General features: G+C 42.0%; 1 protein-coding gene across 1 annotated transcript in view; it reads left to right on the plus strand.

Moving 5' to 3' along the window:
* Positions 1–15,929, plus strand: part of SIM2 (SIM bHLH transcription factor 2) — a 158,807-nt gene that overhangs the window by 65,653 nt on the left and 77,225 nt on the right. The window contains exon 2 of the mRNA XM_073584655.1: positions 8,789–8,871. Within this exon, the coding sequence (XP_073440756.1) occupies positions 8,789–8,871 (83 nt within the window). The remainder of the gene's footprint in view (positions 1–8,788; positions 8,872–15,929) is intronic.

Below are 15,929 nucleotides of genomic sequence, written 5' to 3' on the forward strand. Positions count from 1 at the left end.
TAAAAAATTGTAGGCACAAAAGGAATAAGGATCGCAGGAAAGATAAGCCGATGGGTAATACAGTGATGTCATGTTCATTTTGGTGACATCATTTCTTCTGCTCTAGGCGGCTTTGGCTGTACCTACCCGTGGGAGCACTGTGGTCACCCATCATTTCCTTTCCTTTAAAAATAATGTTGGCTTTGCTGAATTAAAATTTTGCGTTGAAACTTTTGACCTTGCTTTCAGATATTTTTTTTAAGGGAAAAAGTAAATTTAGTTGGGACCTGCACGTAACAAGCACAAATACAACAGGTCCCTGGATCTCTGATTCCTGTACGTGTTACATAACAGCAATCTGACCTGGATTTTCAGGTTATAAAGGCAATTGAAAAGGTTCTGGGCTTTATATAGAGTAATAATGGTCCAGGTGTCAAGATGCCGAGACATAATAGAAGGAGTACAGACTTTATGTTCGCACCTGGATCCTGGTACCTGGAATGGGTCGAATGCCCCTCTGCCCCAGCACTGGCCCTTTTACAGGTTTTGCATAAGGGACCTGTATCTTGTAGAGCAAGACACCCAATAACACAAGTCGATAAGAAGTCTTGAAGTGGAATAGGTGCCCTATGGAGGGAGCTACAAGCAAGAGAACAATAATGGGGGGAAAATTGGCCACACCTTGCGTAAAGCAAACTATTTAGAAACATGATCTACTTCCCGCTACAAAGTGATCCTTCCACTTGGCGTCTTTCATGTTGTGTATAATCCACTTCTGCCATATCCGGCTCCTTTTACTCTTTTTTCTAAGGTTGGTTGATATCTGTGCCCGGCGCTGGTGCGGAGGTAAGCCCGGAGAGGGCTCGGGTCACATTCTGCTCACATTCCCTCCCATTGTTCTGGATCCTGTTACATAAAGGTGTTCCTGCAAGTAATAGAAATTTGCTGACATGCAAGGAGGTATTAAAAGGCTAATCTGAGTAAGAGAGAGCAAAACACGTCTTGGCTCTTTAGCAACAGCGGGGGAGAAGAAATCTAAAGCACAACCCCGTATGGCAGTAGCCCATTAACCCTTGCAATATTGAACAAATGGGTCATATGTAGAATTGGGGGGTCTGTAACATTAACCCCTTGAAATCTTTGCCAGGGTAGAGTGAAAATGCCTCTATTCTATTGCCTTCTATAATGCCTTCTATTCTATTATAGGGCAGCACGGTGGCTCAGTGGTTAGCGCTGCAGCCTTGCAGCGCTGGGGTCCTGGGTTCAAATCCCACCAAGGACAACATCTGCAAGGAGTTTGTATGTTCTCCTCATGTTTGCGTGGGTTTCCTCCGGGCACTCCGGTTTCCTCCCACACTCCAAAGACATACTGATAGGGAATTTAGATTGTGAGCCCCATCGGGGACAGTGATGAAAATGTGTGCAAACTGTAAAGCGCTGCGGAATATGTTAGCGCTATATAAAAATAAAGATTAAAAAATAAAGATTAAAAAAAAAAATTATTATTATTCTTAACCCTGTAAGGACAGTGGGGGATTTTTTCAAACCTTCCTACTTTACACAGTAAGGGAGGCAAAAATAGGCAAAGACATCTTTGTTCAATGCCAAATGCAGAATGTGAAGCTTCTGTGCCCCAATGCAAATTTTGGTACCAGTCCAACCCACCTAACATGTACAGAGCTTTTGACCCCCTCAGGCACAAGTACCCGGTGAAGATGTTTCTTGTGCACCACCTATTGCTCAGCCCCTGCTTAGTTCCAAATTTACACCCCTGATTAGTTCCATAGCCACACCCCTGCTCAATAAGACTTTCTTTTTGCAGGAGGAACCAGTGTTTGTTTATCCCTTTCCTTTGACTCTATTGTTAGAAAGGAAAAGTTAATTTGCCCCTTCTACTACTTTTCATCATGTGTTGCCTACAGAAGGGAGGATTGGTGACATGTTGTTTGGACATGAGGGTAGCATAATAGTGTGGCGCCCCTGAGAGTTCAGTCGCCACAGAGGTACTGTTCCTCAACCAGAGGTGTGGTATCCCACTTCCCAGGTAAGGTGGAGGTACCTGACCGCGCTCTGACACCTGCATCCAACACTCACTTATAGAAGCAGGGCACCCTGGATGGATCCTAAGGGAGGATGATCTCATCCCTGCTGGTTAGGAAAGGGTGTTGGGAGGTGGGTGGAGATTGAGGATTCAGAGCGGGAGAACAGTAGGAAGTCAAGATCAGTTCTCCCTTCGGGGGAGAAGTGGAAGGACGTAGAAAGAGCAGCTCCTAGTTGGGAGGAGCTGCTGCATGGAGTAGATATTGAAGGAAGCTTCCTGTAGAGGAAAGGGATTCCAGAGGCACGGGCAGAGCGTAGGCCACCCGTGAGGCTCGTTCCACGCTGACGGCCGTCAGGTGAGGGATCAGGTCGCAGTAGGGTCTCGGCCCCTAGTCTAGTGGAGTGGACAACAGGACTCAGCTAGAAAGCCGACAGCTGTTGCAACTTTAGGGGTCACAGCCACTAACCACAGTTATCTTCGCCGGAAAGGCAGCCAGATAGGATCATGGAAACGAACTGAGCATGTTATCCGGCAAGGTCCGTGGCTGCTTGCCTGGGACACTGGCTGTGAGGTGTTGTGTAGGAAGAGGCAGGAAAGCAGCACAGTGAGACGGCAAGGGAAGGCATATACTGAAGGGAGTGCTGGGAACGTGTGCTTCATCTGCCTGAGAGTTGACTGAGCCCCTCACCTGAAGAACATGGCACCAAGCGGGCATCTGTGCGCACTAGAACAATGAGTAAAGCTTTGGAACTGCACCCGACAGTGTCCTCTGAATTCTTGCCTCAACACTCACTCAGCACTGCTACATCTACCATCAGCAAACGTAACATCTTTGATACCAACTGCTGCCCTGGGACAACAGCTCTGCCTGTGGATAGCTATTCCAACTCTGCTGCATCATCATCAGTCCCAGCGGCGCTGGTTACTTCTGACCAGGGCCGGCCCGAGAGATTACGGCGCCCTAGGCGAAACTATTTTGTTGCGCCCCTACTATTCTTGGCAGTAGATGAAAACTTGGGATATAAATTTAGGAGCAAAATAAACCACAACAACAATGATTAATTAACTCTCTCCAAACTCTTTAATCTTCTGAGAAGTTGTATAGGACAAATATATACAAAGTAATCAATAACACAAAACAAAAATGACCATAGGTAATTAAAATGTTTGTTTCCTTGCCTTTTTTTTTTAAAAGGATGACACTAAGTCACCAAGATTAATTTGTTTAGCAACTTCAGATTCTATCGAAATTGTTGCCAACCCAACCAACCTCTCTTGCGTCATATTTGCCCTTAAAAATGTACACTTTTCTTTCCATACCTAAAACTTTTTGCCTTTTGAAAAGATTTTTTAAAATTTTTTCTATTTTTTTCTCTGGCGCCCCCTTTGGGTCGGCGCCCTAGGCGGCCGCCTAGTTCGCCTATACGTTCGGGCCGGCCCTGCTTCTGACCAGAAACCACAGGTGGTGTCACGAACACTCATTACGAAAACTCTTTATTTTTCATCCCTTGTAAATATTCCCCTTTTATTGGACGCCCAGGGCCACGCACCGGGTCACCGCCGCTGTGACGCTGCCCATTTGGGAAGCAGCCCGGTACCGAGTACCCCACGGCCCTGACAGGCGCTCCAACTGTTATGGGAGAACCTCAATGTTAATAACACCTTTAAATTTCGATGTAAGTGAAATCAAGACAGTCATAGTGTTAGGGGAACAGATGGAGTTTCCAAAGGACCTTGAAATATTAGCTTCCACCCAATATTACAAATATAAGTGATGTCTGGTTGAAAAAAACACACATATACTATTATGGAGTTCTGAGTTAAAATAGTGAAGTCCATCTTTCAGGAAACTGATTTTTTGGCCAAGGTGAAGAGCAGCTGCATAGAGTGTTCCTCGCTCCGGTGGACCTATATACTGCATTACTAACAGCAAACCCAATGATTTTATTAATTTATGTGCAATGCTTTATTTCACCTGTGGTGGCGCTGCAAGGGAATTGAACACTTGCTGCTGGATTTTTTTCCCACAGATTACTTTAGGTCCTGGCATTTTGACGCTTTGTGACCTGTCAATTGTCAGGGGACGCTTTAACAAATAGGAATTGTCCAATGCAGAAAAATACTTGAATTTATGACTCCTGTAAAAGAAAAAGAAAAGACTTCCAGAAATAAATGCAGTTATAACATTGTGTTATATAGATCAATGGAATCAGCATGTAAGAGATGGAAGGACCTGAAACGCAAATAGGGCCAAAATTGCCTGCAACCCATTACCAACCCCATATATATTGCTATAGTTGCTACGCCATATTTATGACTGGAGTAATAATATATGTTTTATTGATGTAATCATTGGGGATTGACGAACCACTGTCTGCACTACTTCTTCATGCAGATCTACGCCCGCCCAATAGCCAGCAAGCTAAATAAGTTAAGCAGATGCTGAGTGTTTTGTCATCTTGGTCACTTCAGCAAGTTCCCATGCAGCAGTCAATATGAGTTGTCATTTGCTACTGCACTCTGCATAGGCAGCCAGCAAGATGACACGAATTGCACAAGACAGTATTGAATCGTATACAGTGCACGCACTGAGCTGTGCCCTCCCGCCGAAGAGACAAACGTATGCTAGGAAAGCTATCCAGAATGTTAAAAAGTGGCCACTGTAGAGATGAGTGGAGCTTTTGAAATCCAAATTCAGTGTCTTGGTTGAATTTTCCCCAAAAATTTGATCTGCGTTAAATGAATTAGCAGCAAATTACAATACTGAAAAAGCCTCTAATTGACTACCCCAGTAGAAGGCACTATTGCCGAAACGCGCGTTGGGGCTGTGGCACCGCAACTCTCAGGTAATCATGATTCATGCAGGACTCATTTAATACTTCTCTTTATAATTCTTATGGTGTGTTGGTGTCTTTCCTTTTTGGATTATTTAATAGTACTTCCTAGTATACTTATAAGGAAAACTTTACCACACTCTGCACATCGTTGTTATAATCACGTATTTGTTCAATATGTTCATCGATACTGTTACCTTTTTGTCATGTCAGTGGTAACATTTCATTGATATAACTTGCGTTTAATTTTGAAAAAAATGGAAATTTGGCGAAAATTTTGAAAATTTCACAATTTTCCAACTTTGAATTTTTATGCCCTTAAATCACAGAGATATAGCGCACAAAAAACTTAATAAATAATATTTCCCACATGTTTACTTTACATCAGCACAATTTTGGAACCAAATTTTTTTTTTATTAGGAAGTTATAAGGGTTAAAAGTTGACCAGCGATTTCTCATTTTTACAACACCATTTTATTTTTAGGACCACATCATATTTGAAGTCAATTTGAGGGGTCTATATGATAGAAAATACCCACAAGTGACACCATTCTAAAAACTGCACCCCTCAAGGTGCTCAAAACCACATTCAAGAAGTTTATTAACCCTTCAGGTGCTTCACAGGAATTTTTTGAATGTTTAAACAAAATGAACATTTAACTTTTTTTCACAAAAAAAAATACTTAAGGTCCAATTTTTTTTATTTTACCAAGGGTAACAGGAGAAATTGGACTGCAAAAGTTATTGTGCAATTTGTCCTGAGTACGTTGATACCTGATATGTGGGGGGAACCACTGTTTTGGCGCATGGCAGAGCTCAGAAGGGAAGGAGCGCCGTTTGACTTTTTCAATGCAAAATTGGCTGGAATTCAGATCGGATGCCATGTCACGTTTGGAGAGCCCCTGATGTACCTAAACAGTGGAAACCCCCCACAAGTGACCCCATTTTGGAAACTAGACCCCCCCAAAGAACTTATCTAGATGTATGGTGAGAACTTTGAACCCCCAGGGGCTTCACAGAAGTTTATAACGTACAGCCGTACAATTAAAAAATCATATTTTTTCCACAAAAATGATCTTTTTACCCTCAATTTTTATTTTTCCAAGGGAAACAGGACTGCAAAAGTTATTGTGCAATTTGTCCTGAGTACGCTGATACCCCACATGTGGGGTAAACCACTATTTGGGCGCATGGCAGAGCTTGGAAGGGAAGCAGCGCCATTTTACTTTTTTGGCTGGAATTGAGATCAGACGCCATGTTGCGCTTGGAAAACCCCTGATGTACCTAAACAGTGGAAACCCCCAATTATAACTCTAACCCTAACCCTAAACTCAGCCCTATCCCCTAGCCCTAACCCTAATGGGAAAATGGAAATAAATACATTTTCTATTAATTTTATTATTTTTCCCTACCTAAGGGGGTGATAACGGGGGGTTTGATTTACTATTTATGGCGGTTTTTATGTTTGGCGGCTGTCACACGCTAAAAGACGCTTTTTATTGTAAAAATAGTTTTTGCATCACCACATATTGAGAGCTATAATTTTTCCGTATTTTGAACCACCGAGTCATGTGAGGTCTTATTTTTTGCGGGACGAGTTGGCGTTTTTATTGGTATCATTTTCGGGCACGTGACATGTTTTGATCGCTTTTTATACCGATTTTTGGGACGCAGAATGAACAAAAACCAGCGTTTCATGAATTTCTTTTGGGGGGTGCGTTTACACCGTTCTGCGTGCAGTAAAATTGATAAAGCGCTTTTATTCTTCGGGTCAGTACAGTTACAGCGATGCCTCATTTATGTCGTTTTTTTACGTTTTGTCGCTTTTATGCTATGAAAACAATTTTATATAAAAAATAATTATTTTTGAATCGCTTTATTCTGCGAGCTATAACCTTTTATTTTTTCGCTGATGATGCTGTGTGGCGGCTCGTTTTTTGCGGGACAAGGTGACGTTTTCATCGGTACCATGGTTATTTATATCCGTCTTTTTGTTCGCGCGTTATTGCACTTTTTGTTCGGTGGTATGATAATAAAGTATTGTTTTTTGCTTTGTTTTTTTTTTTTAAGGGGTTCACTAAAGGGGATAACTAGTGGGACAGTTTTATAGGGCGGGTCGTTACGGACGCGGCGATACCAAATATGTGTACTTTTATTTTTTTTTATTTAGAAAAAACAGAATTTATTAGGGAATATATATATTTTTTTATTTATTTTGGGATTTTTAAAAAATTATTTTTACAGGTGTTTTTTTTTTTACTTTATAATATTGTCCCAGGGAGGACATCACTGTCGCCGATCTTACACTTAGAACAGCGCTGTGTCTGTGCGATCTGACAGGCGCTCTGCAGGCTTCCTCCTGCCTGCTGTCAGCAGGCAGTGAGGAAGACGCCTCCCTGCAGGACCCCGAAGGCTCCCGCGGCCATATTGGATTCGGGGGCCTGCAGGGAGGAGGACTCTTGGAGCGACGCAGCAGATCGAGTCGCTCCAGGGGTCGCAGGGAAGCCCCCTCCCTGCGTGCTTCTCTCCTATGCCCCCGGTACACTGCGATCATGTTTGATTGCAGTGTGCCAGGGGTTAATGTGCCGGGGGCGGTCCGTGACCACCCCTGACACATAGTGCTGGGTGTCAGCTGTTATAATCAGCTGACACCCGGCCGCAATCAGCGGCGCTCCCCCGTGAGCGCCGCTGATCGCCTGTGACGTAATATTCCATCCTTGGGACTTAGGTCCCAGGTCACATGGACAGAATATTACGTCCAATGTAGGAAAGGGGTTAAAGAGGCCATAACCCCGGGAGCCACATTACTGTTCATGTAGGAAACTGCACTGAGAATAGGATTATCCCTGCACCAGCCTGCAACACATAGGAGACAAATATTAGATAGATAGATAGATAGATAGATAGATAGATAGATAATAGATAGATAGATAGATAGATAATATATGATAGATAATAGATAGATAGATAGATAATACTGTAGATAGATAATAGATAGATAGTTAGTTAGATAGATAGATAGATAGATAATAGATAGATAGATAGATATATAGATAATAATAGATAGATAATAGATTATAGATAATAGATAGATAAATAGATAGGCAGGGATATTATTGCACCATTTATCCGTTCACTGTTCCTCCTGTTCAGGATTTGCTCCTCTCGATATTCTGGCTTTCCTCTCCGGTGATGGATGTGAGGAGTCAGGCTCAGGGTCCGGCTCTGTGAACATCTGTGCAGCTGCCAATAAACTTTGCAAAGTAAACTTTTTGCACAACCCTGCTGACTTTTTAGTGCAAGTAGTTAGAGCCCATATTTTATAGAGATGCTGCATATAATGGCTTCCATTCAGAGTGCTTTACTGCACAGCGTGGTTACGGGAGGGTTCAATACTTCTACTTTAGTAACTCTATCATAAAATACATTCTTACTATTCCCATACATGGAGAGGGATTTCTTACTAAAGTAAAAAAAAATCATCCCAGTGTGAAAGTCCTCAATTCCTCTTCCCAAAGATTCTTTACAACTATACAGTATATCCGTCATTCTATGTGGCTGCAGTTTTTACTGGTTTCTTTTTAGATTTTATTAAAGGGGCTGTTCAGCTGGATAAAATACCTTTACATGTATAAGAGGACCCGTCAGCGGGTCAGACGTGGGCAGTGTCTCTCCCACTGCTTCTCTGAGTTTTCGTTACTATAAAATCTGCCATATGGTTCCAGAAATAAGGGCCTTTTTTGTTCTATGATCTTTATGAGGGGGCGTGGCTCACATGGTAATAATGCAAATCAGCCTAAAGACACGCCCCTGAGGATCCTATATAACATACCCTCTTATACAGACCATAATAAAAGCACTAAATAAAAAGGCCTTTGACAGTTGTATTGATGCCGGACTGTAACCTTTTCATTATTTTCTTTTTTTTTTTAGGATTGGGAGATGCTTGGGGACATCCAACAAGAATAGGACCGCTTGATAATGTGGCAAAGGAACTAGGATCTCATTTACTACAGGTATTGCACTTTCAATGCACAGCAAATAAGAAACAAAAAATGGATTTCTCTAAAAAAATTAGAAAATAATAGAGTTTTTAGAGGTTTTTTTCCCCACAATGGTATTAGTTTTTCAAAGCACAGGATCTCCATGACTATTGTTAATATTCAGCACAAGCTAAACATAAAGTTCTTTCTTGTTCCCCTATGTCTTCTTCCATCTCCTTCTTCACATTCAGCTTCACAGAGCCGAATCCTATTCTTATCTGCTAAAACTACATTTCCCAGCAGCACCCTGCTTCTTCTCAGTGCTGCGGGCTCCCTCTCTCTACTCGCCTGTCTTTTTGCTTATAGAGATAGATAATTCTCATCATGAGCAATATTCAATTATATTGATGAGGGAATTATTGATACTTGTGAATGTAGCAACAGTGACCCGCTATTTGACCGATAATCATTACGATTTGTAATTCATGTGTATCTTCAGAGTACGATCGTACTCTCACCTGCATGAATAGTGGGGCAGAGATAGCATAGCTGAGCTGTGATACAACCCGGCTGTGAGAGCAATGAGGATGCCATGAGAAGGTCTGGGGGATGTTTTATTGGATAGGGCTATGGGTGCATCTGTTTATCATGAATGTGACGGGGTCATTAGGTGCACATGCTGTTGGTATCAATGGGTCCTTCAGCATAGCGTGCTGCAGGCCGGCTGTCAGATGTTTTATTGTACAGGGTCATTAAGTGCCTCTGAGCATACACGACCGACAGCATTAGAACTACTTCAGGACGAATCCAGTGGCAATAGAGGAAAAAGAAAGCCCTGAGGGTCATCATTAGGGGGTCGATTGCTGCAAATCAGTTCAGAGTATCTGTGGAGTGGATGACACACTGTTATGTGGGATCTTTACATGACAAATTACTGTGTAGGATCTGTGGATGACACATTTATGGGGCTCCGTGGATCACATACTGCTATGGGAGACCTGTGGATGTCTCACTGTTATGGGAACTCTGTGGATGACACACTATTATGGGGATCTGTGGATGTTGCACTGTTATGGGGATCTGTGGATGACTTACTTTTATTGGTATCTGTGGATGATGCATTATTATCAGGGTTCTATGGATGACACTATTATGGAGGGCCTGTGGATATCGCACATGTTATGGGGGCTCTGTGGATGACACTCTGTTATGGGGATCTGTGAATGACACGCTGTTATGGGGATCTGTGAATGACACGCTGTTATGGGGATCTGTAGATGATGCACTATTATGGAGATCTGTGGATGACGCACTGTTATGAGGGATCTCTGGATGACATGCTGTTATGGGGGATCTCTGGAAGACACACTGTTATTGGGACCTGTGGGTGATGCGCTGTTATGAGGGATCTGTAGATGACACATTGTTATGGGGGATCTGTAAATGACACACTGTTATGGGGGATCTCTGGATGACGCACTGTTATTGGGATCTGTGGGTGATGCACTGTTGTTGGGATCTGTGGATGACGCACTGTTATGGGGATCTGTGGATGACGCACTATTATGAGGGATCTCTGGATGACAATGTTACCGGGGATCTTTAAATGACGCACTGTTATGGGGATCTCTGGATGACACACTGTTATGGGGATCTCTGGAAGACGCTCTGTTATTGGGATCTGTGGGTGATACACTGTTATGGGGACCTGTGGGTGATGCACTGTTATGGGGATCTCTGGATGACGCTCTTTTATGGGGAACTCTGGATGACTCTCTGCTATAAGGGATTTATGTACCACTCACTGTTATGGGGGATCTAGGGCTTATCCTCAGGAAGTTTAGGTTCAGTAAAATAAGGGCAGTGAAAATGAGTTTGTTGGAGTGCAATTCCACAGGTGATCTTGCACTGCGCTATTATCATGAGCGTCTTTTTTCTCCCCAGAAAACAGTGATATTTATACATTATAGACAAATCAAGATCAGATCTCAGATGAGACATTGTTATCATGAATAAAATATAAGCGCAGTATATCCGTACATGTTATTTATAGCAATAATGCTCCTCTACAAAACCTTTCCCCTCTCTCTTGACTCAGGTAAATATCACTAATGTTAAAGAAACCTGATATAAACATGTTTCTCTAAATTGATATTGTGGGTGTAAGTGGTTAATCCGAGCCCTGTATATTATACTTTTCCCTCTGCAGCTACATCAGAAATCAGAAAATCATTTCAAGATCTCCTCTTCCTCTTTTTTGATAAAACGATTCGTTTTGGTGTTATTACATTTTATTGCGTTAATTCCTTCAAGCTCTGAGCACCTCATCTCAGCTGTGCAAATTGCCTAATCAGAGAGGAAAAGAACCTTTGTATTGTCAGTTGACATCAAGCCCACGGTTTAGTAATGGATAGAGATGTCTATAAGACACCTCTCCATTACTAATCCTGTAGTTATATGGTAAATAAAGACACAGCCAGAATAAAGTCCTTTATTTAAAGTAAAAATACACATCGTTCTACTTTTTTGTTTAAAAGTAAAAAACAAAGTTATACTTACCCATTTCATTGAAGCCCTTGTCCCCTGTAAAAAAAAGAAAATAACAAACAACAATAATACTCACCTAACGCCCATTCCATTGAAGCCCTGGTCATTCACTATGGCTATGTGTCGTTCCTTTGGCACATTTTTTTTTAATCGGATATATTTTCTCCCTGTATTCTTACCTTCTGCCTCCATGGGATCAAGTACAATTTCTAGGATCTTGGTATCCTGACACACACCGCAGGCTGCCTCCTTATGGTGTTTCCATGATCCTTCATTGCTTTCATTCGATCCACGTGTAAGGGGAGCCAGGGCCGTAGTTGTGGCTGAGAGTGTTTGCTCAAACGCGCCCTGGTCTCCCGCCACATACATATTATTATTTCTTTATATAGCGCCATTAATTCCATGGTGCTGTACATGAGAAGGGGTTACATACAAAGTTATAGATATCGTTAGCAGTAAACAAATTTACAATGACAGACTGGTACAGAGGGGAGAAGACCCTGTCCTTGTGGTCTTACATTCTACGGGATAGTGGGGAATAGACAGAAGGTCAGGGGTGCAGCAGCTCTGGTGGTAATGAGGTGGCAGCTCAGGTGGTGGTGAGGCGGCAGAATGGTTATTGCAGTCTGTAAGCTTTCCTGAAAAGATGGGTTTTCAGGTTCCGTTTGAAGGATCCGAGGGTGGTGGATAATCGGACGTGTTGAGGCATGGCATTCCAGAGGATAGGGGATATTCGGGAGAAATCTTGGAGGCGGTTGTGTGAGGAACGAATAAGTATGGAGGAGAGTAGGAGGTCTTGGGAGGACCGAAGATTACGTGAGGGAAGATATTGGGAGATTAGTTCAGAGATATAGGGAGGGGAAAGGTTGTGGATGTCTTTGTAGGTCAGTGTTAGTATTTTGAACTGGATTCGTTGGGGAATTGGGAGCCAGTGGAGGGATTTGCAGAGGGCAGAGACAGGGGAGTAGCGAGGAGAGAGGTGAATTAGTCGGGCAGCAGAATTGAGGACAGACTGGAGTGGTGCGAGAGTTAGCAGGGAGGCCACAGAGGAGAGTGTTGCAGTAGTCAAGGCGGGAGATGATGAGGGCATGTACAAGAGTTTTAGTAGATTGAGGACTGAGGAAGGGACGGACATATAATGTCCTCTCTGCAGCGTACCTGTCTCTTCGCTTTCCGATCCCTCAGGGTCCTCTCTGGTTTGCTGAGGATGCGCTCCAGACGAATTCACACACAAAGAGACAGAGTCCAATTCCAACTTAACATGAACAAGTTTACTTGAATCTATTCTCAGCATGTCCTATTCAGTTACAGCATCAACATAGGGTTTCGCACAGAATGCATCCTTCTCTTTCCCTGTGCTCGTCCCTACTTCTTCTGCAATGTCCCCGGGCTGTACCGACTCTTTCGGTACTGCAGCGTTCCTTCTGTCCAGCGTAATTACCATTAGGAGTTCCCCAGTCCATTTCGCCCCAGACATAAGGGCATCTGCCCATGTAGTTAGCTGACACATCCTGGAGCTGCCCTGCATTCCCGCACTCTGTAACTTCTGGCCCACAGGCCTTAGATGACTGAGTTAAAAGCTTAAAGTTACAGGGTCACCTGCCCTGTATGTGCTCTCAGGCCCTACTTCCTAAACTACAGGAAATCTTCCTGACTTATTAACAGTTGGCCCTTCCTATATTAACTAATTCCTATTCTATTCTAAGCTCCTATTCCTATCTTACACTGCCCTCTTCTAGGGGCTAACCCTATAACTACTCTTTCCCTTTCTACACAATATATAATGTAATGGAAAACTCACCTGCTGCGGCTACAGTGTCCAAATTTTTAGTGATGGTGCATTAAAGGCATATATACAGTTATAACAGTAAAGAGAATTTTGCACCATTGCTCACAGACTTCTGCTTTTTTGACATCTGCGTACCTTCCAGATCCTTCGAAGAGATCTCAGTATCTGATATTCCTCCAGATGTGAAACGGCGCCTTTGCCCTCTATTCAGATATCAATTGCGTATATCTCAAATAAAGTCAAGACCTGAACCTCCGGACTGTATCCAGTTAACTTAATTATCAAAAGGAATTAAGTGTCATCTTCCCGTCTCATGTCTCTAAGTCTTTTAGAATAGATTTCAATTGTGCCTATTGCAAAACCTTGGTTGATTGCAATGGTAAACTAGCCGAAAGCTCCTGGAAAAGTTGCCATCTACGGTCTTCCTCACGTTGTAGACCTCACACATAAGGTATCCCCCTTTTTTTTCTTGTGGTTCTGAAGATAACAGATGATTGTTCCATAAAAGTAAATATTTAGACATTTGAACTGAGTTTGTACTTGCGTCTTATCTCCTTTCACAAAGGAATTGTATCTTTTAAAGGCAATAATTGTCTTAATTTGGATGATATTATCGAATACTGTTTGTGTAGTAAGGCCAAAATGTCCCACGAGAGGGCCAGACCAGATTCCAAATCCAATAGTTTAAAAATTGGTAGTTTTTGCCAACCGGTAAGCCACATATCTAAGCAATGTCGACAGATTGTGGCTACGGCAGCACTGGAAATGTATGCCTCTTTTCTCTTTTGTTAGCACAAGTTTCACCAAGTCCCGTAGAGTTTCCTTCTGTATAGATCATTTTTATCAACTAGCTGCAGCCTAATAAAGATAATGTCAGATAAGTAAATGTTTTAAAGAGAACACATCACTAGGTAAAAAGTGTTTAGTTTCTGCTCTTATTTTAATCCCATTGTTCCACTGAGTATTCCGATTTTTATTTTTTTTAAATCTGCCATACAGTTCCAGAGATACAGGACTTTTTATTCAGTGCTAATTTTATGGGCGGGGCTCACATGATTCTCTGGGGGCGTGTATTTAGACTACTCTGCATTATTGCCATGTGAGCCACGCCCTCTTAGAAAAACCTTACGAGAACTAGGTAGTAAATAAAAAGGCCAATATCTGTAGAATCGTATGGCGGATTTAAAAAATACAAAAAATGGAAACCTCATGGGAGAAATGGCAATAAAATACATTGCCAAAAAATGTTAAAAAATATATATAGAGAGGATGAAATAAATATTGAAACCATCACCAATTTTCTAAGTAAATGTATTTCTAAAGGTGCTATTAAAATTCTCACCAGATGTCAGCAATGACTCATCCAATGCACACAGGCAAATAAATCAAACTATAGATGTCCATAAATTAAGTCATGTATAATAATGAGAATTGACACAGGGAAAAAGTATTGAACACGCTTATTTAAATTTATTTATCTCTTCATACAAAAGTCTTTGTTACTGATGACAGCTTCAAGAAGCCTCCTGTATGGGGAAACTTGTCGCAGGCATTGCTCAGCTGTGATTTTGGCCCATTCTTCCACACAAACACTATTCAAATCCTGAAGGCTATGTGTGCACCTTCTTTGAACTCTGAGCTTTAGCTCCTTCCATACATTTTCTCTTGGATTCAGGTCCGGTAATTGACTGGGCCAATGTAGCAGCTTTATTTTCTTTCTCTGAAACCAATTGAGAGTTTCCTTGGCTGTGTGTTTGGTATCATTGCCTTGCTGAAATGTCCACCCTTGTTTCATCTTCATCACCCTAGCAGATGGCAGCAGATTTTTATGAAGAATGTCTCACTACATTTGTCCATTCAAACTTCAATTGCATGAAGTTTGCCAGTGCTGTATGCTGAAAAACAGCCCCACACCATGATGTTCCGAAATCTTGTGGTGAGCACCTGGTCATGACTGATTTATGGTGAAATTATGTTATTTCCCCTTACGGATTATTGCCCCAACAATGCTCCCTGGATCCTACAGTAGTTTAGAAATTCTTTACCCAATGCCATCAGTATATTTTGCAACAATAAGGTTGTGAAGGTCTTGAGACAGCTCGCTGGTTTTACCCATCATGAGATGTTTCTTGCGTGGCACCTCATTAATGGGACACCTCTTTATAGGCCATCAGTTGAACCAGCTGATATTATTTTTCACTAAGTAGTAGGGTTGCTTTATAGTTACTGATAGATTTCTGCTGGTGTCGGGACTTTCCATGGCTATTTGCACCTCTCTTTCTTCACGTGTTCAATACTTTTTCCCTGTGTAATTGCTCATTATTACACAGAATTTATGGACATTGATGGTTTGATTCCTTTACAGTGTGGCTTGGATGGGATATTACCGACATCTGGTGAGAATTTCATGTCAATAACACCTTCACCAGTATATTTACTCAGAAAATTGGTGACGTGTTCAATATTTACTTCACCCACTGTGTATATTTTACACAAAAACCTGATCTAAACAGTTCCTTATTCCTTTTATTGATCATAAAAAATTCTTTTTGCTTTACAGTACTAGCAAAGCGAATGAGATTTCTGAAATCTCATGCACACGCTTCTTATTTTTTCCTTGTAGATTTAAACCGTCAAAGCCTTTTTCCAAATCTGCAGCACATCAATTCATCAATTCTTTCAGTTCCGTATATGATCGTCTTAGAAGTAATATTTGGTCTGTGTTCACACTTCTTGTAGCCCTGCACTGGTGTTA

The sequence above is a fragment of the Dendrobates tinctorius genome, unplaced genomic scaffold (genome assembly GCF_039654945.1).
Source record: "Dendrobates tinctorius isolate UK_male_01 unplaced genomic scaffold, ASM3965494v1 ptg000084l, whole genome shotgun sequence".
Classification (NCBI taxonomy): Eukaryota; Metazoa; Chordata; class Amphibia; order Anura; family Dendrobatidae; genus Dendrobates; species Dendrobates tinctorius.